Consider the following 20,000-nt stretch of genomic DNA (forward strand, 5'->3'; position numbering starts at 1 on the left):
ATTTTGATACTTGTTCTTTGAGGGTACGGCAGTCTTTTAAATCTATTTGACTAGCTAGTCCAGACCAGGGTTGCCAGTTTGGCATTTTTAGTGCCAAATTGTCCAAATTTAGGACAGAGAAAATTAATATAATATTTATATATTTTTATTATACATAATTAGAAAGAAAAAGCGTGTCAAATCTTACCTTTCAATTCCCAGTATTTGCATGTTAGTTTTGTGATTTCGTTCTGACATAAATTTTATTATTTGGCTACAACAAACACAAATCTGGCTTCAGCCTTTCCGGTTCCAGTCTGAATTCTTTGACAGGTTTTGAAACTGAAAGTGAAAACTGTTAGGCCTATTTAATGTGACTTCGAGTTTGATATTTCTTTGGTGTTTTATAATTCATAGTGGTCAGCACCAGGTAAGCCATCATTTTGTTTATTCTTGAATTTACACATGTAATATTTCACTATTATGAATACGTGTAACGAAAATCCATATTTTGAAAGGTTTGGCAAGTTTTCGGAGATTTGGCAAGTTTTTGTCACATATTTGGCAAGTTGTCCTGAAAAAAACTGGCAACCCTGGTCCAGACCAATTAATGGTCGAGTCATCCATAGAAGCAAAACTGTTTCTTGTTATGTATGGCAAAGTCACTGACCTGGGAAATGACTCATCTCCGAGGTGTCCTGGCCGTCCCATCTGTCATGGTGTCTTCATAAATTATACAATCTTGAAATGATCGGCTCAGGTTTGGAAATGTCAGTTTTCGTTCTTCTTCTTATCACTGAACATTCCCCTTTAAAATTTCCTTGAACTCATTTCAGTGCTGCCCCTAAAGAAAGAATGAAGTTGTCGTCACTCAAACCTTTGTACATGTTTTTAGACCGCCAACTGGGCGATTGGTTCTCACTTATTCGTATATATATATATTTATATATCTTTCCTTGATTTTATTACGGATTTTACTTCACTCGTTACAATAAAATCTTGTTCAAACTTTAACTCACTCAATCCTAGAGATTTTTGCAACTTTTCAAAATTGGAAAAAAATGTATTAAAAATGAGCATGTACATAGATAGTTTTATTAACCTACCATTAACATGTAAAAACTAAAAACATTAGCTTTGATACTACGCCTGTAATTTGTCTAAGAAAAATGTAATAAAAAGGCCTGGGGTAAAAGTAACCAGGGTAAACTACGGATATAGTCGGTGTTAGGATTGAGTGAGTTGATCAAGACAGATGTTAATAACTCAATCACTAAAACCCATGGCAAAAGACACTGATTGAGTATCTGCTATTCAAGGCATCCGATGATTAAATCTATTTTTGTTGTCGTTTCAGCCGTGGACACAACTGCCATTGCCAGACATCCGTAACGTTCTAGACACACCCACGAGAAAACACAACCCAATCCCAACATGCCTCGGTTCACCTACATCTCTTCCGGTCGTCGTAACCGTCATGGCACCGGAGGCCGATTCAACAATTGGCGGTCCAACTCCAACCGCCATCCAAACTTCAACAATTCCGGAAATTACGTCATAAGCAGCAGCGCGTCATGTGGAATCGACTTGAACGATTTTCTGAGTCGTTTCGGACGAAGGACCGAAGGAGGTATGGCCGGATCTGTCCGAGGGACCTCATATCGCCGTTACTATAATTACACGACACCGGAACTGACTGGACGAGGCAGTCGTGACGTCACTGATGACAGAGCTCCAGGTAAGTCACAGGCTATTTATAGAAGGAATGACATAGACGTCACTCAGCTCTTTGTTATTGTTTTCAGACAGTCAATTTGTTGATTAGTTCTCACTACATGACATCACTCAGAATAAACACATTCAAGCACTCATAGTTTTGTGTAATGGTACGTGATATCCGGCTGGCCGATGTTTTGAGTATTACCCCAACGCATAACATCAATATTTCAACATCGTCAGCGGTTTGTAATCCCAAAATCTTTGATGATCTTTGCTGTCATTTAAATTTTATGATACAAACGATCGTTGTCAACGCTTTATGATTTTACTGATCAATCTTTTGAATGGTAAACACCAATCTTTGTCGCTGTATGTACAAAACTCCTGTGAACTTATTTAAACCTGAGACTTCCATGTGATTTGTTGTGTTGACGGATACACATCTGATCCATACGGCATTGCGTGGACACAAAGAATGTTCTATAATTTGTTTCAAAATTCAAACGCGCCCATTATGGCGTGTATTTTAAAAACTAGTAAATGAAGTCACGTGACTCTGACAACGCTACTCTATTGCCAAAAATGTTACTGGATATTTTTGTCGATACAAGTAACTAATGAACCAGTAAAATAGCTATTGGCACCTCATTAAAAACTCCAGTTGTGTGAGTAGTTCTCACTTAAACATATCAATCAGGCTTTAAACGTTTATAGTTACACATAGTTTGGCGTTTTGATGTTTCATTTGGCGATTGCTGTGACTATTTTTCCTAAACGTATTGCATCAACATCACGTGAATGAATCCTTTCTGAGAGTGAAAAAAAAACCCAACAAAATTTGACACTCAAAACCTTTACATCATTCACTCATCATCATCATATCGTGTCGCGCCAGTGGTGGATCCATTGGATGGCTTCAGGGGTGCAGCCTCTCAGGTCCATATCACTGATACGTGGTCCAAGTTCGCACTCGTGAAGGATGTGGTCCATGTTTTGAGCCGTGTGTCCACATTGACGTCGGCAGTCTGAAGAAAGTCCCCATTTTTGTAAGGTTGTTTTGGTCTTCCCCACTTTAGACCTTGCCCGGTTCAGTGTCAACCAATCTTTCCTGGGGAGATTTACTCCGCTTGGCAGTTCTTCTTTGGGTTCCTGAATGGCATCATTTGGGCAGCAGTCCCATTCTTTCCACGTTATTCACGGACTGATCCAGTTGAAACAATGGATTGTAACCTGTGAAATTGCCACAATACAAAACATTGCCATGGGATTTGAAAGATCTGAAAATACGTGTATAAGGACATGCACACATACACAAACAAACACACAAACATATACACACAAACACATGGTATTTTATGTTATATAAAGAGAGATAGATGGATAGAGAGAGTGTGGGACAGAGAGAGAGAGAGAGAGAGAGAGAGAGAGAGAGAGAGAGAGAAGAGAGAGAGAGAGAAAAAGAGAGAGAGAAAGAGAGACAGAGAAAGAGAGAGAGAGAGAAAGAGAGAGAGAAAGAGAGAGAGAGAGAGAGTTTGAGAGAGAGGGAGAGAGATAGATAAAGAGAGGAAGAGAGAGACAGGGGCATAAATCGAGAAAAATAGATATACAGACGTGCGCGCGCGCAACACACACACACAGAGAAGAGAGAGAGAGAGAGAGAGAGAGAGAGAGAGAGAGAGAGAGAGAAAGAGAGAGAGAAAGAGAGACAGAGAAAGAGAGAGAGAGAGAGAGAAAGAGAGAGAGAGAAAGAGAGAGAGAGAGTTTGAGAGAGAGGGAGAGAGATAGATAAAGAGAGGAAGAGACAGACAGGGGGATAAATCGAGAAAAATAGATATACAGACGTGCGCGCGCGCAACACACACACACAGAGAAGAGAGAGAGAGAGAGAGAGAGAGAGAGAGAGAGAGAGAGAGAAAGAGAGAGAGAGAGAGAGAGAGAGAGAGAGATGGTGGGTAAATTAAACAAACAGACAGACCGACACAATTCGGCTATTCGACCAGTTGAATTCGTTAATATCACGTGACGACACATTCAACATTTGAGTTGCACAGTTTCCAAGTTTTCAAAGTTGCAAAATGAATTTTCATCACAAAAGGCATCAGTGGGCATGGGGAATGTACCCAGGGCTTGTATCACTTACCTTTCATGATTGACACAACCTGAAAAACCAACAGTTGCACGCGAGATGTCCCATGTCCACCCTCTTGTTGTCTCAATCTTCTCCTCCCTTCACAAACACACACAACACACAGACAACACACACACACACACACCGTGACACAACACACTAACACATAACACACAAACACACTCGCATACAAAACACTGAACACAATCATCACACAGTGCAGACACACGTGCACAAAACAGACACACACACACACACACACACATTTACTCACTAATACAACAAACACACATACCCAACACGCCACAATACATTACACAACATACATGCAACACACACTGACACACATACACACACTGAAGTACAACATACAACAAATACACACACAACACGCACACATACACACACACACACACACACACACACACGAGATGAAACATAACAGACATATTTTGCATGTCCATGTTTTTTGTTTTTGTTTGTGTTTCAATCATCCAACCCTTTCTAACCAACAATAGATGAAGAAAAAGAGTATGATCCAACGTGTGCGAGTGTGAATGTGTGTGAGTGTGTTTGACAGTGTGTGTGTGTATGGGAGTATGAGTGTGTTTGACAGAGTGTGTGTATATGTGTGTAGGACTGTGTCTGAGAGTATGTGTATGTATGCATGTATGTATTTATGTATGTATGTATGTATGTATGTATGTATGTATGTATGTATGTATGTATGTATGTATGTATGTATGTATGTATGTATGTATGTATGTATGTATGTATGTATGTATGTATGTATGTATGTATGTATGTATGTATGTATGTATGTATGTTTGTGTATGAATGTGTATGTGAGTGTGTTTGAGAGTGTGTATGTGTGTGTATAGTGTGTTTGAGAGTGTGCGTGTGTGTCTGTGTGTGTGAATGTGTATGTGAGTGTGTTTGAGTGTGTGTGTGTGTGTGTGAATATGCATGTGAGTGTGTTTGAGAGTGTCTGTGTGTATGTGTGTAAAACCACTCTCCCAGAGGACTGAATACATACCTTGTGTAATTCATCTTCTGCTGTCCGAGTGATGGCATCTTATTTTCTAGTCTAAATAAATGCTGGTCGTCGATAAAGATCATCCATCCTTGCTCTTTTACGTCCTGTAATAATAAGAATCTACGGATACAACCTGCAACTAAAATGTTTCTACCACGTCGTGATTCAGCACGTATCCTATTAATTAATAGCCCTCCGAAGGGCTGGTTATATGCACACTTCCAGTGACTTTGGAACCGGATAAGTTGTAGATGTGACTTCACAACTTCCCTGCCCTAGCCCATCATGGTTAGTGTCAATCGCATAGAGCATGGTCATAGCGTCTATATATCATAGACTCGATATATATATATATATATATATATATATATATATATATATATAAGTATCAATCCACTATTAAGGTGACCACTGTGAAATGCACCAATTGGAGGACCAAGCATATGTCTTGTTCAAATTGATTAAACTGTTCAATCTTTGTTCAAATGAGTATAGTTTGATTCCCTACAATGATTTATGAACACAATTCTGATGCTTGATGATCACAATGGTATATAGAAAATTACTCGGTCCCCCTAATGTTTTACTAAGTGTTTCTGTAGCTTTAAGGAGACATTTGGTAAAAACATGTTTTTAGGGAGACCACATTAAAAAACCCTTTTAGGGAGCCCAGTATATGTTTATATATGTGTATACCTAAGAGTGCATTTTCAAGTGAGCTACCACCAAATTGTCTAAAATAAAGTAAGTCCTTAAGATTAAGAGCTTCATGGCCATAGTGTCGAAGCTTATCCCAGTGTGCGTAGAGTGAAGTGGCCGAGCAACGCATTTACTAACTCCTGGGAAGGTCCATCCCTCAGAAGGGGCGCTCAGGGAAATAACCTGGGACTCAAACACGGCAAAAAATATTCCCAGTTGCTCCGTGCGCCATTGTTTTTGCAGTCCCCGACCCCTTTAGAAACCTGACGACCCAGGTTAAGATCAGAGATAGAAGGGACCAGGCAGAGGAGTTTATTTGTTGTTGTTGTATACCACTGAATGGACTTGGTTTGTTTTGTTTTGTTTGTAAGGGTTTTACGGCGCTTGCAACACATTAAGGTCATATCAGCGCCAGTAAAAAGGAAGAAAATGGGATAGTAAAAAGTTCTGGAACTACAATTAGAGCACCCAAGAAAAAGTAAGGCAAAGGGATTTGTTTCAAATAGGAAACAGTAGATTCCAAGAGCCCACTATCAAAGTACTTAGTTTGAGATCACCTAAACGTCTCATTCAGACACAAGCACAGGTCCCAACAAAGAGGGATACACTCAAATGTTTACAAAGCATAAATAATATGTAAACAAAACAATAAAGAGCATAACAGACAGATGATTTACAAGGGAAAAATATAATCTCCCAAAACTCGAACTATACATTTGACTGTTTCCCTCCCAGCCAGGTCCTGGACAAAACCAAGTAATCCCATCCCATCCCGAGACAAAGACAGAAAACAAGTTGGAAAACAGACATAGGGGGATAGAAGACGCAACGAGTACGTCCCTGCCCATTATGGGAAGTCGGGAACCCCACCCAGTGAGTGAATGGAGTTGGATGGATAGGACAGCAGATCTGATGGACACAATGAACGGCTTCAATCAACATCTCATTCACTTTAACTTGCACAATGCTTGCTTTGGTTTCGTGGTAGACAGTTCGTCTGATGCCCGAGTTGCCAGGGTTCGAATCCATATTTGTGGCGATGCAGAGTCATTGTAAAAGTCTCATTTACAGTCTCACTTGTGTTAATTGGAGTACGTTACTGAATTGTAACAACGTTGTTCGTGTCCATATAAATCTACTACCAGCTGCACGTTGAGCTCATTGTGGGTTTTATGATACATCAAGCTCGTGTAAAATTACATTTACATTTGACCGAAAAATGATACATAACGATAGAAGTCTACAAATCATATTGCAGGTTTATTTCAGTTCCAAAAGCCATCACAAACATTCATCCACTGTATCACATAAGTCTTTGGTCACCAAATAAAAGCATGAAGTTTGCTATGTGTACAGTGCAACATAAAAGGATAGAAACAGTTTTACTGATAAAACCCTCAAATGATAACAAACCAATATGTTGTTGCTGGTAAGTTGCTTAATTGCATTTGTTAAAAAGCATAAACTGTGAAGCAAAAGTGTTGAAAATCGTTTGAATAAAGTTTAATGCAAAAAAAAATAATTCTTAAGCACTTTATGCCGTTCTAAGCTGTCGTTGCTGCATTTTTTTTTCATTATTAATTATTATTATTCTGATTAAGGATGAGGGGATAAAGAAAGAATGAAATTAAATGCACAGAGGTGTCATTTCTTGACAGTCACCTCTAAAGATTGCAACTCTTAAAACTATCATAAAAAGAATAGTGAAATTTTACATTAGGTATCTAGAAAATGCTGAACATAAAGCTACATTGGCCAATTAAGTTAGGGTTAGTAGAAAGACTTTTTATTCTGCCATATCTGATTCTTTCAGATAGTTCTACATAGCTGCCAACTTTTCAAAAATAAAATAAGGAACGCTCATTTTGCCCGGGATGAGGGGCGATGTGTGCCGAAGCCCCCCCCCCCCCCCCCCCCCTTCATCGAATCGCAACATATAAAAGTCAGCCTTTTTAATTACTATTACTAACACTAACAAGTTTGAGATGACAGAGGCTAGTCCAAATGTTGCTCAATTATCGGGTTTAGTACCAGCACATTTGAATCGTTAAAATGACACTTTCCACAATGATTGTTGTTTTGTTTTAAGGGTTTTACGGCGCTTGCAACACATTTAGGTTATATCAGCGCCAGTAAAAAGGAAGAAAATTGGATAGTAAAAAGTTCTAGAATTACAGTTGAAGCATCCAAGAGAAAGTAAGACATAGGGGAACTGGGAACAAATAGGGATCAGATGTAGATTCCAAGAGCGTATCACCAATGTACTAAGTTTGAGATCACCTATAAGTCTTATCCGGACACAAGAACAAAATCCAACAAAGAGGAACACACTCAAATGCTTACATTATACATTAAAAAATAACAAATATAGTAATAATACATAACAGAGAGATGATTTACAAGGAAAAAAATATCATCTCCCAAAACAATAAATATGCATTTGACTGCTTCCCTCCCAGCTAGGACTCCGGCGAGGGCCAGGAAAAAAACAAGTAATCTCATTCCAAGACAAAGACTGAAAGCATGTTGGAAAACAGATATAAGGGGATAGAAGACACAGTGTGTACCTCCCTGCCCGCTATGGGAGCTTTCCACAATGAGATCAAAATTCAGAACGGACAATATAAAGAAAGAATTCAACTGCCTCAACTTTGATAAGGACCAATACACAAGAAGCACGATTGTAAAATAAATGAAATAACTTAAGATGGTTAGAAATGCATAACTACCAACCTGGTACATCACTTGAGAGGGCGTTTTGGGGTAAAAATTAGGTGAGTTCAGATAAAAAGTAGACGATTGCATATATGTTTTCTTTCATGCAACATAATGGTCTTTAAGTAGTATACTATAATAGTAGTTATAGTAAAATGCACCTCTAAATATTAGAGAATTCCTACTTCTTTACTTTGACAAGATAAACACACCTAAAAATGGAGTATACTTATTTTTCTTGAACCTAAACCGTTACAAAAGCTTGCTTGAAAAAAAAAAAATTAAAATCAGATGAAGATGTTTTTAAAGGGATTAAATTTATATATTTCATAAATTAATAAAGGGAAATAATCATTGTCATCTTTAATCAATATAAGCAATTGATTTTCTTATTGAATACCTTCCAATCAAAAAGGTGGATTTAATTTTATTCTTAATTAAAATAATATTTGTAACAAATAGTGAAAGTATCAATACTGTCTTAGAATATTCAAAGTATATCGAGGCTAACATCCATATCCTATGCAAATCTCCAATACATTATGAAAGGTTTGAGTAAAATACAGGCGTCATATAAACGAATGGAACTTTTTTAATTGTTGAAAATCATTTATGTTAGAGGCATAATTCAAATTAAAGAGCTACACAAATGGAGATTATGCTCTCACTGGACACCAATAATAATGATAATAATAATAACAACAATAGTAGTAGTAGTAATAGTAATAATAATGGATCAATAATAATAATTCATTAGGCTCACATGGCTTTTTTACCACAAATTAGTCAAAAATTACAAAATACGGATTTTGAACTAAAAATAAGCACTTACGGACTCAGGAAGTCAAATACGGAACAAATCCGTTTTTAACAGAACGGTTGGCAGCTATGGTTCTACAAAGCATTTGTCTCTCAAGCTGAGCAAATGAATGTTCATATAATATAAAAAAGGATATTGCAATGATGAACAGATTGTACTATATAAAGATAAAACGTTTTTGTAAACCCCCAAAATATGTCAATAACACTATACAATACAATGAATGTAATACAAATCAAATTCATGATTGTCATTACACCGATTGAAACGCTCTTTCCCTTCTATATTTATTTCTTTCATTAAAAATCTTTGTCTTCACCAAACTAATTAGTGTACCTTCAGGGATTCCTTTTTGTGAAAATACCCTGTGGTGTTTTAAGAACAGAATAATTTCAGACTTTCTAGGTAATGATCCCCTTGAACCATGTGCTGAAACATCTTCGACAAAGTTTTTAAAATATGACTTGACTCTATCTGTATCCTCATCTGACCATGACATGTATCTCCGATTTTTGCTTGAATTCCTCTTGGGTTCAGTTTGTTTTGAAGAACACGTAAGCTGATTTGGCACTCCTGCTTCACCATCAAATATTTCTTCTTGATTTGCAGCTGTTACTATGGATGTTCCAAAATTTGCATTTGAGTCTCTATTCACTACAGAGTCATTTGTTTCAATGTTACAATTTCCTTCCCCAGTGACCGATGCTGAGTTATCAATTTGACCCAAAAAATGACCAACTTCTGTTATTTCTCGTATTGCAAGTGGACACTGATAAATGTTTTGATTGATTGATTCACTGTGTCCCATATGTCGATAGAAGACATCTCTCTCGTGTTGTGGGACATCAAGTAAGGCAAATAATGTCGAAGCTCGGTGCCTGAATTTATCAGCTATTAACAACTGGGGTTTCTCTAAATCCTTTACTAAGGAAGTGACATATTTGATGGCAATGTAACCACTTACATGATCTTTGGATATTCCTGTATTTGGAAAAAGAAATGGGTTGTCTGAAATATCAACAGCTTTACGCTCCTGTGCAAGTTTCCTTAAAGGCTGAATTGTGTCATTGGGTATCAACACAGGGACCAACATCTTGCTTCCCTTTCCAGACTGATAGGCCAGCTTATACTTCTCAAGTAACGCTTTTTCCAGAGGATCAGTGACATGTTGTACAAGCTGGGGATCAACCCATACACCTGAATCTGCATCATTCCAGTCTTTTAACAACATCCTTGCGGGTTCTCCGCCTCTCCTCGCATTAAACATTGTAAGCCTAGCTACGATGACATTGCGAAGCCTAACAAACATATGTGAATCAAATAATTGATAATCATCCTCACAAATACGGACCATCTCTTCAGTAATAAATTGCCGTAGCTTCTTTATATCATTCTCTAATGGCATCTCTTTGGGTTTTCTCAAATTTGTTCTCTTTGCTTCACATTGAACTCTGGCTGTAAAAAAAATACTATCCCAATTATAATCCAGGACAGCTTTGAACAAATCTATCTCTGCGGATTCTTCCATTTTGTTTTGCATTATATATTCCCCTTTTAAGAAATTAATTAACTTTTTCAATATAAATCCAATTGAAAGCTTCAAGCCTGCTTTCAATGTCCCATCCTCTTTCAAAGTCATTTCAGAAATGGTTTGCGATATTTCATTAAAGTTACAACGCTTCACCACGTCCTCTCCAGAGAAAGAAGGTTGATTCGTTCTCTTCCTAGTTTTTAAAATCAAATTTCCTAAGATGCGTAAATCACTCATTATAACTTTTCTCTCCTTCTTTGAACTTTTACTCCACAATTTTGTTCCTAACAATACTATAGCTTTGTCTGATCGACACAAATTTCCCACTTCATCATTCCGAAATTTGTCAAGAATATTCTCCTTTATTTCTTTACTTGCATTGGGAGCCACGGGATAAAATTTTACAACCCCAGTACACAGAGCATGCTCAGTACTACATTTCTTTTTGTGTTCATAAACCCTTCGTCCAGAGTAAAACCCCTTACAGCCAGCACACATAACAACTTCATGTGACCCTTGTGCTCTCTCACGCATAACTATTGAATTGTTTCTAGTGTTTGAATAAAAAATGCCCTTTTTCTTGAGATAATCCATTGTTCTATCCCTTTCCTTTACAGGCTGTTTCATGGCCTCTGTAACTTCTGTCTCATCTTTGTGTTTCCTCATCAAATGCCTTGAGAGTTTTGTTTGCAACTGTCCACAGTATGGACAGGGTCTCCTTGGCTTTTTGTATTTCTCTGGAAAAAAAAGAAGAAAATAAAGCACATCATGCTATGAACTATGAAAATAAATCAATAGACAGATCATATGCACATCAGCTACATGACAGCGATAGAGAGGAATAGCATTCCAAATATTTAAGGCCTGGACAAGTAACTGTCATAATTCCTTCTTGTTATATACTTTTCTACCATCTATTCCTTTGGAAGAGGTATGTTAGATTTGTGGAGACCTCTGCCACATAACAAATCCAGTGAAAAGACGCCATATTTTTGTTTTGAAATAGAAATAAATAGATCAATCCACCCACTTCACTGGGTTCAGGGTTCCCTCTTCATTATAATCAAAATAATAATAATAATAATAATGCTGAAAACTTATATAGCGCTATAACTCCGAGACACCAGACTCTAAGCGCTTAAATTACAAATTACTTTGGCTGAAACATACTCATTCACACACAAGCACACACACACACACACATACACACACACACACAACACAACACACAACACAAACCAAACCTATCTTGCTTCTCATACCATCTACTAAAATCGAAACAAATATGTTTTAAGCGAACGTTTAAAAATAGACAAAGATTCTTTTTCACGAATGCTCTGCGGTAAGGCGTTCCAAATAGAGGGTCCGAAATGAGAAAAGGATCTCATTCCAGCATTTTTCCGAATTCGAGGGACAACTAGTTTTGTGGAATCACTGGCCGAACGTAAGGGGCGGGGTTTTGAATATCTTTCAATTAGTTCTGAAAGGTAGGAAGGGGCAGTACCTTCAAGACAACGATACACTAAAACACAAGCTTTGAATTTAATTCTTTTCCCAACAGGCAGCCAATGCAGGTCATGAAGTAGAGGTCCGGCAGAGTCGCACCTACGCTTCATGAATACTAGTCTGGCAGCGCTGTTTTGGACAATCTGAAGACGTTTCAGATTGTATTGCGAAACGCCAAACAACAGAGCATTACAATAATCTAATTTCGATAGTACGAGGGACACAACCAGGTGCTTGGTCACATCCTCAGATATGAACCGTCTAATGGAAGCAATCTTTTTTAGTTGGAAAAAGAGAGATCTAACCAAATTATTAACCTGATGCTCCATCGACAGTCCAGAGTCTAAGAATGTGCCAAGGTTTTTCACTTTGTCAACAATTTGAATAGAGGCATCCCCCAACTTCAAATCTGTTTCACTTTTCCACTTCCTGTTCCCCACATACAGCACCTCCGTCTTATCATCATTCAGTTTCAGTCTGTTCTCATTCATCCATTTCTTAACACTTTGGATACAATTCTTACTATTGGCTGATACTTCTTGTAAATTTCTCGTATTGGAAACGCAGTACAATTGCGTATCATCAGCGTATTGATGGTAAGACAGACCAAAACTTCTGATGATTTTAGACAGAGGGCCAACGTACAAAACAAAAAGAACGGGTCCAAGCACTGAACCCTGGGGAACCCCACAATCAAGAAAGATTTCCTCCGATCTATATTCATCCACCGTAATAATCTGTTTACGATTAAACAAATATGATCTAAACCAATCAAGCGCTGCACCAGACACACCATAAGTAATTTCAAGACGTTTGAGAAGAAGATTGTGATCAATAGTATCAAAAGCAGACGATAGGTCAAGCAAATTCAGCAAAGAACATGAACCATTGTCTATAACAGAGAGGAGATCATTAACAACCCTAACAAGTGCGGTTTCCGTCGAATGATGTTGCCTATAAGCAGACTGAAATTTTTCTTCAAGACAATTATTTTTAAGATGAGACAGTAATTGTTTCAAAACAAGCTTTTCTAAGATCTTAGAGAGAAAAGGAAGATTAGAGACAGGGCGATAGTTTTTTAAGTTCTCTTTATCGAGATCAGGTTTTTTCAAAAGGGGTTTGACATGAGCAACTTTGTAAATGTCTGGTACAGCACCTGATTGCAACGAATTATTAACAATACATGTAAATGGTGTTAAAATTACATCAATGCATTTTTTGAAAAAAATATGAACATAAATCGGAATAGTAACACATTGAAGTCTCATCTGAATACATAGATTGTCCTTTGTTGTTTCAGCGAAAAATCAGACAGAATGTCAAAAGAATTTTAGGTTTTTCCCCAACCACCCCTTGGAGGTATCAGTATCAGCGGAATGGTAAGCGTCATGTTTTTTACGTTGAGCAACAAAATTTACTCCAAATGCTTCACTCGACCCAGGCGGAAAAGCAATCAAGAATAGACCCAAGTCCTATCCAAAGACTAACATTTCATTTAAGTTTATTGTAGGCCCTTGGCCAATCGACAAAATTCAATTCACATAAATTATTTACAACAATCAGAAATTAATTATATCAATAATAGTAATAGAATGCAATGAAGGCAATATCATAATAATAATAATAATAATAATAATAATAATAATAATAATAATAATAATAATAATAATAATAATAATAATAATAATAATAATAATAATAATAACAGTAGCGGCTATAAGTAACAATTAATATAGTAACAAAAGTAATAATAGACTATAGTTCATAGTCATAACAATGACTTTCTTTGTCATTGAGGGAGTGAGAAAACATCACCGGCTGGCAGAACAAACAGCCGACATCAATCAAACGTCCTCCAGACCGGTTGAGCATCGGCTTCATTAATTCCTTAAAGACTTCCCCCCAACTGCCTGAACGATGCTGATGCCCAGACAACTTAATCCTGATTTATATTTTGTGGGAATGAAATATGACATGTATATGCCGGAAATATTTCAATAACAAACACACTGTTCAGATAGAAAATATTTGAGTCTTGCCTTTGTTAATTGATACAGGTAAGTTAGGAAAATAAATGCTAGTAAAAACGATCAGCAAGTTCGTGAACACTGCTTCTCAACTCGAACATATGTTTTCATCAAATCTACACACATCATGTTGTGAGCTGAATTTTAATGATCTCAGTTGTCATTGAAAGGAAACCCAAGAATTTTAGAATAAAAAAAATATTGAACCTGGAAGTCAAAAGGGTTTGTAGCACAGCAGGCATTATCAAAGTATAATTTTAGTACCGACAAATTAAAAAGAAAATGTGCTTTTCTTTAAATGCTCCCAATCATCATATACTGTTTAGGTTGCAAGATTAATAAAAATGTTATCTACTCTGATTCTCGTTAAGTTTCCAGCTGGTCTGTGAAAAAAAAGCCTTAAGCATCATAGAAATACAAAGAAACAGTTTTAATATATAGATGGGTTGTAACAAAAAAACCATTTTAACACTTACAATACAAGCAATTTAAGTCTATTACAGACAAAAAAAAACCCCAATAAAATAAACATGAACATTTTTATGGCTGGTTTCACTGATATCACTCACACATTGGGGTTTCAGATTCTAAGATGTCCACCCTATCAAATTTGGATTTGTGCTTGTTATGTAAATGGTAGCGTATTTTGCGACGCAGCACTGCCAAAACAGAAAAAAAATGCAATAACACAAATGCAGCACCATGGAGGGGGTGGAAGTTTTCTTTTAAAAGGAATGGGTAAATTAAAATTGATCCCACAAATATCAAAGGAGAAGAATGACAAAAAAATGACTCACCATTGCACGTAACACGTTGGTTTGCAAGTGTATAGCATTCGGGTTGAACCTGGGTCCCAGACTGGCAACGAGGTTCAGTCTGTGATAGTTGTGGATGAGGCTCTGACTGAGTTGGGGAATGAGCACTAGGTTCCAAAGACAATGATGTACTCAGCATTGGGTACCTCACAGAGTACGTAGAGGAATCAGACTCGGAGTCAGCAACAAAATCGGGACCCTGTATATTTTGTGGAAAAGATGACAGATCAATCAATTTATTCATGTTGACAATAAACATGAAGAGCCATTGTTTAATAATCCAACTAAACAATTAGCTGGTTAATAATGCAAGTATAATAAAAAAGAGTTGAGAAAGGCAGACATATTGTCTAAGTATTTAATATGTTCAACTGTGCTTGGATAAATATAGATACACCAACCAGGGTTTCAGTAAACCGTTTTTAACCAACTCTTTAAATCCTACACCAGGACCAACAACTACAAACAATTTTTTATATCACTACGATTCTGGACATATAAACGGTTGTCATTGCAACAATATGAACTTCCTAACCTTGCAACTGCAATATAGTTAACAAAAAAAGTTGATAAACATTACGATGCAAGAGAATTTGGACAAAATGCGAGATCAAAAGTATAATCCCAACAGAAGCTATTTTAATTTTTCCTGGAAACGCATCATTTTCACATTTTGTCAAATAAAAAAACAAACGACTTCAAATGTGAATGGCTCATCAATGAATATCACTTCAAAATATAACGAGGAAGGTTTAAAATAGTGTTATTGTTGGCGAAGTCCACTGCAAAGAAAAATTTTTAACAACAAAAAACTAGGAGATCTCACTGGTGTAAAACAGTGTTGTCCTTGTCCTGAAATATTGTATTGCGCCTAACAGACTGCAGGTCTCATCTTTTGTGGCAAATCTGTTTTGTCCACCACAAAATATGTTGATGTGAAGCATTTTGAGCATGGTGCCAACTGTGGATAAACGCTATACAAATGTTATGATTTTATTTTAATGTACATACTTACCACAAATGAATCATGTGATATGGAACTTTGTTCTGCATCACTTTCAGGCTCTGAGTTGGAGTCTATATAGAAAATAAAACAACAAAAAAAAAGCTGAAGACTATCATGTGCAAGTTTTTCTCTAAACTCTTAAACAAAAAATCATGCCATCTTGTGCTGTAAAAGGATTTTTTAAAAATTATTTACCTTATGACTATTGTCCTTTGGAAAAAAAAAGAAAATTAAGTCCGAAACCTTCTGGCTATTTTCTTTTAAATTTCAAGAACGTCAGAGTTGGCAAGGGAGGACGGAAATATAATTCCAGAAACCAATCTGTCTATAATCATATCCATATGATAGTTTTTCGTTCAAGATTCAGGTACAGTCCACTTAGGATAATCGCAATACCTTGGGATCATCGAAAATGTTGGGATTAACCGAAATTCAGTTTCCTGTCCACTATTTCAACATTTTACACATTTATTGTCAACTCAAACCAGTAAATAATATTCTTAGTCCACCACATACAGAGCAATTTGATTGAAACAAAAACCATATGGCAGCCCCGTGTAGATTTGTCAACCAAAAGCAGCTATGAAGCAAGCCGATATCTTATTCAGATTGGAAGAAGTTTCAATCTTTTTTCTCAACAATTCAACATTTGTCAGAGTTAAAGAGATTAGCCTTAATGAGAGACAATAAGCTCTCACCAAACTCGTTGGTCACAATGCACAGTTGTTAATCCTAAAACAAAGGATATCGCTCAGTCTCTCTTTATAACTGTCATTTATAACCTGTTGTCAAGATTATGACCAGCCCCACCCCTCTTCTATTTAATGGCCACCGATGACGTCACAAACCCATACTGCAGAGCCCCGCCCTCTTTCGACTCTAACAGAGTGGTGACACACTACTGTAGCATTAAATCCTGCTCACTCTCGATTCTTCAACCTGTCACGATTTCATCCATGATGAAATTTAATCATGATATACTGTTTGATTTCTTGAATTTACCACTTTTTAAAAAACCGAAGTTTGTTGCAATTAACCAGTGACTTTTATATAGAATTATTTCCATTGCTTAGGAAATATTGTGATTAACCGAAAGTTGCGATTAAACGAGTTGCAATTATCCGGAGTGGACTGTAATAGTATTACACATCATGACTCAAAAAAAAAAAAAAAAAAGCAAACTATGTGTACCTAAATGTTATTCATTTCCTCATCAAATTACATTCTTACCATTAACATCATAGATCACATCAAAAGGGTTGTCTGGATTGACAGCAAGACATTTTTCAGGATTTTTAAAGCTCAAATCTCTCTGATCTGAAGTTACAAAAGAAATAGCATATTCTCAACATTAAACTATGATTTTGTGATGGCTGTGATATGGCATACTGTATGCATAAAGCAAGATGCAAAGACAGGTTTAAGTTTAAATTATTTTATATTCTTTTCAAAAATCCATTCTAGTTTTGCCAAAATAAAATAAACACGAGAAGTGTTGAGTTGGATAAAGCTAAAACTAAAAGTAGTAGTGGTAGTAGTAGTAGTAGTAGTAGTAGTAAACGACAGATCTTACTCACTAGTGTGAATCTACAGTCTACAGAAGTTCCCGAATTATCTGACTCCACTTCCAAATGACTGACTGACAAGTGACAATCATCAATCGGTGTGTGTGTGATTGTGATGTCTACCCTATTGAAAATCTTAAATCAACAGTGATGTAATAAGAATGGCCAATAACTTACCATTTAAATTATCTCGGTGTCTCTTCAATGATGCCTCCAGCATCAATTTACCCCACGATGCCATAGACGTCTAGTTTGGAACTCAGCAAGTGACGAAAAAATACTTGCGGCTATAGAGAGGACGTCCGTCGGCCACTCTCTCCGCAAGTCAATTGTCAGTGGTTATCAGATAATCATTGGTTCTTGAAAAATATAGAAACACAGCGGTTCATTTAAAAAGACTCTTTTGTAGATCAAGATATAATGTTAGGTATTGCACTTTAAAATCTCTTCAGACATAGAACGGGTCAACTTGACGTCTAGACCAAATCATTTCGAAGATCGATATGGCAACAGCAACGCCTGGAATGGAGGATTTAAATGCGGCATCTGACGATTCTACTGCTATGACAGAAGATGCTCCATTTCACGACGTCGAGATGGCTTCAACTGGCATCAGGCATCAACATGCTACTCAATAATGGGTTTGATGAAGCGTTTGACTAAGAATTAAAGTTGATAACTGATAACCACCTACCTACTACTGACTTGCGGAGTGAGTGAGTGCCGAGTGTTTTTAATTCAGAAAAGTGAGTGGAGCAGGCACTTATGTTGGTAACAACAAGATATGAAGTGAATAGAAAAGTGCCAGAAGACAATAGAGAATGAAAATTTTTCGCGGCGGTGGTGGGGTTTGAACCTGCGACCTTATTGGTACGACAACTCCGCCTGGCAGGTGAGAGCGTGGCTCTACCGTGTGAGCTATCAACGAACACAAAAAATATTCGTTTCAAACTCAAAGTCATTACTAGATCCCTCTCTCACCCACTTCTTGAGACCGCCGATTCGTTCGTACACCACCATCGCGAATAATTTTGACCAGCAGTTAAGCTTAATAGCCAATATTCTCAACACAAACATATAACATAGAAACGATTGATACATTGAGTATGCTCCGGTGTATGGGGTGAATTTTTAATTCAGAAAAGTGAGTGGAGCAGGCACTTATGTTGGTAACAACAAGATATGAAGTGAATAGAAAAGTGCCAGAAGACAATAGAGAATGAAAATTTTTCGCGGCGGTGGTGGGGTTTGAACCTGCGACCTTATTGGTACGACAACTCCGCCTGGCAGGTGAGAGCGTGGCTCTACCGTGTGAGCTATCAACGAACACAAAAAATATTCGTTTCAAACTCAAAGTCATTACTAGATCCCTCTCTCACCCACTTCTTGAGACCGCCGATTCGTTCGTACACCACCATCGCGAATAATTTTGACCAGCAGTTAAGCTTAATAGCCAATATTCTCAACACAAACATATAACATAGAAACGATTGATACATTGAGTATGCTCCGGTGTATGGGGTGAATTTTAATTCAGAAAAGTGAGTGGAGCAGGCACTTATGTTGGTAACAACAAGATATGAAGTGAATAGAAAAGTGCCAGAAGACAATAGAGAATGAAAATTTTTCGCGGCGGTGGTGGGGTTTGAACCTGCGACCTTATTGGTACGACAACTCCGCCTGGCAGGTGAGAGCGTGGCTCTACCGTGTGAGCTATCAACGAACACAAAAAATATTCGTTTCAAACTCAAAGTCATTACTAGATCCCTCTCTCACCCACTTCTTGAGACCGCCGATTCGTTCGTACACCACCATCGCGAATAATTTTGACCAGCAGTTAAGCTTAATAGCCAATATTCTCAACACAAACATATAACATAGAAACGATTGATACATTGAGTATGCTCCGGTGTATGGGGTGAATTTTTAATTCAGAAAAGTGAGTGGAGCAGGCACTTATGTTGGTAACAACAAGATATGAAGTGAATAGAAAAGTGCCAGAAGACAATAGAGAATGAAAATTTTTCGCGGCGGTGGTGGGGTTTGAACCTGCGACCTTATTGGTACGACAACTCCGCCTGGCAGGTGAGAGCGTGGCTCTACCGTGTGAGCTATCAACGAACACAAAAAATATTCGTTTCAAACTCAAAGTCATTACTAGATCCCTCTCTCACCCACTTCTTGAGACCGCCGATTCGTTCGTACACCACCATCGCGAATAATTTTGACCAGCAAGAAGTGGGTGAGAGAGGGATCTAGTAATGACTTTGAGTTTGAAACGAATATTTTTTGTGTTCGTTGATAGCTCACACGGTAGAGCCACGCTCTCACCTGCCAGGCGGAGTTGTCGTACCAATAAGGTCGCAGGTTCAAACCCCACCACCGCCGCGAAAAATTTTCATTCTCTATTGTCTTCTGGCACTTTTCTATTCACTTCATATCTTGTTGTTACCA

At 37.4% G+C, this 20,000-nt stretch overlaps 2 protein-coding genes across 2 annotated transcripts in view; one reads left to right on the forward strand and one right to left on the reverse strand.

Annotated features, from left to right (window-relative positions):
- LOC144976341 (hemocyte protein-glutamine gamma-glutamyltransferase-like) overlaps window positions 1-20,000 on the forward strand; it is a 66,351-nt gene that overhangs the window by 13,768 nt on the left and 32,583 nt on the right. Inside the window, exon 2 of the mRNA XM_078920576.1 lies at window positions 1,337-1,717. Coding sequence (XP_078776702.1) covers window positions 1,414-1,717 — 304 coding nt within the window. The 5' untranslated portion in view covers window positions 1,337-1,413. The remainder of the gene's footprint in view (window positions 1-1,336; window positions 1,718-20,000) is intronic.
- Window positions 2,024-18,189, reverse strand: LOC144976082 (uncharacterized). The gene is made up of 6 exons (XM_078920260.1): window positions 17,724-18,189; window positions 17,212-17,298; window positions 15,991-16,052; window positions 14,958-15,174; window positions 3,839-3,857; window positions 2,024-2,141 (listed from the first exon to the last, which is right to left on the reverse strand). Exons 1-6 carry the CDS (start codon window positions 17,785-17,787, stop codon window positions 2,024-2,026), a joined length of 567 nt encoding a protein of 188 aa, XP_078776386.1. The 5' UTR covers window positions 17,788-18,189.

The sequence above is a fragment of the Berghia stephanieae genome, chromosome 7, assembly GCF_034508935.2.
Source record: "Berghia stephanieae isolate SIO BIC M18660-M18661 chromosome 7, UCSD_Bste_1.3, whole genome shotgun sequence".
In the NCBI taxonomy this organism is placed as follows: Eukaryota; Metazoa; Mollusca; class Gastropoda; order Nudibranchia; family Aeolidiidae; genus Berghia; species Berghia stephanieae.

Excerpts from the sequence above, each read along its gene's own strand:
- LOC144976082 (XM_078920260.1), bottom strand. The coding sequence starts at position 17,787 with ATGGCATCGTGGGGTAAATTGATGCTGGAGGCATCATTGAAGAGACAC. Across the intron at positions 17,299-17,723 it reads ACACCGAGATAATTTAAATG|ATCAGAGAGATTTGAGCTTT; the intron begins GTAAGTTATTGG and ends TTGTAACTTCAG. Across the intron at positions 16,053-17,211 it reads TGTGATCTATGATGTTAATG|ACTCCAACTCAGAGCCTGAA; the intron begins GTAAGAATGTAA and ends TTTTCTATATAG.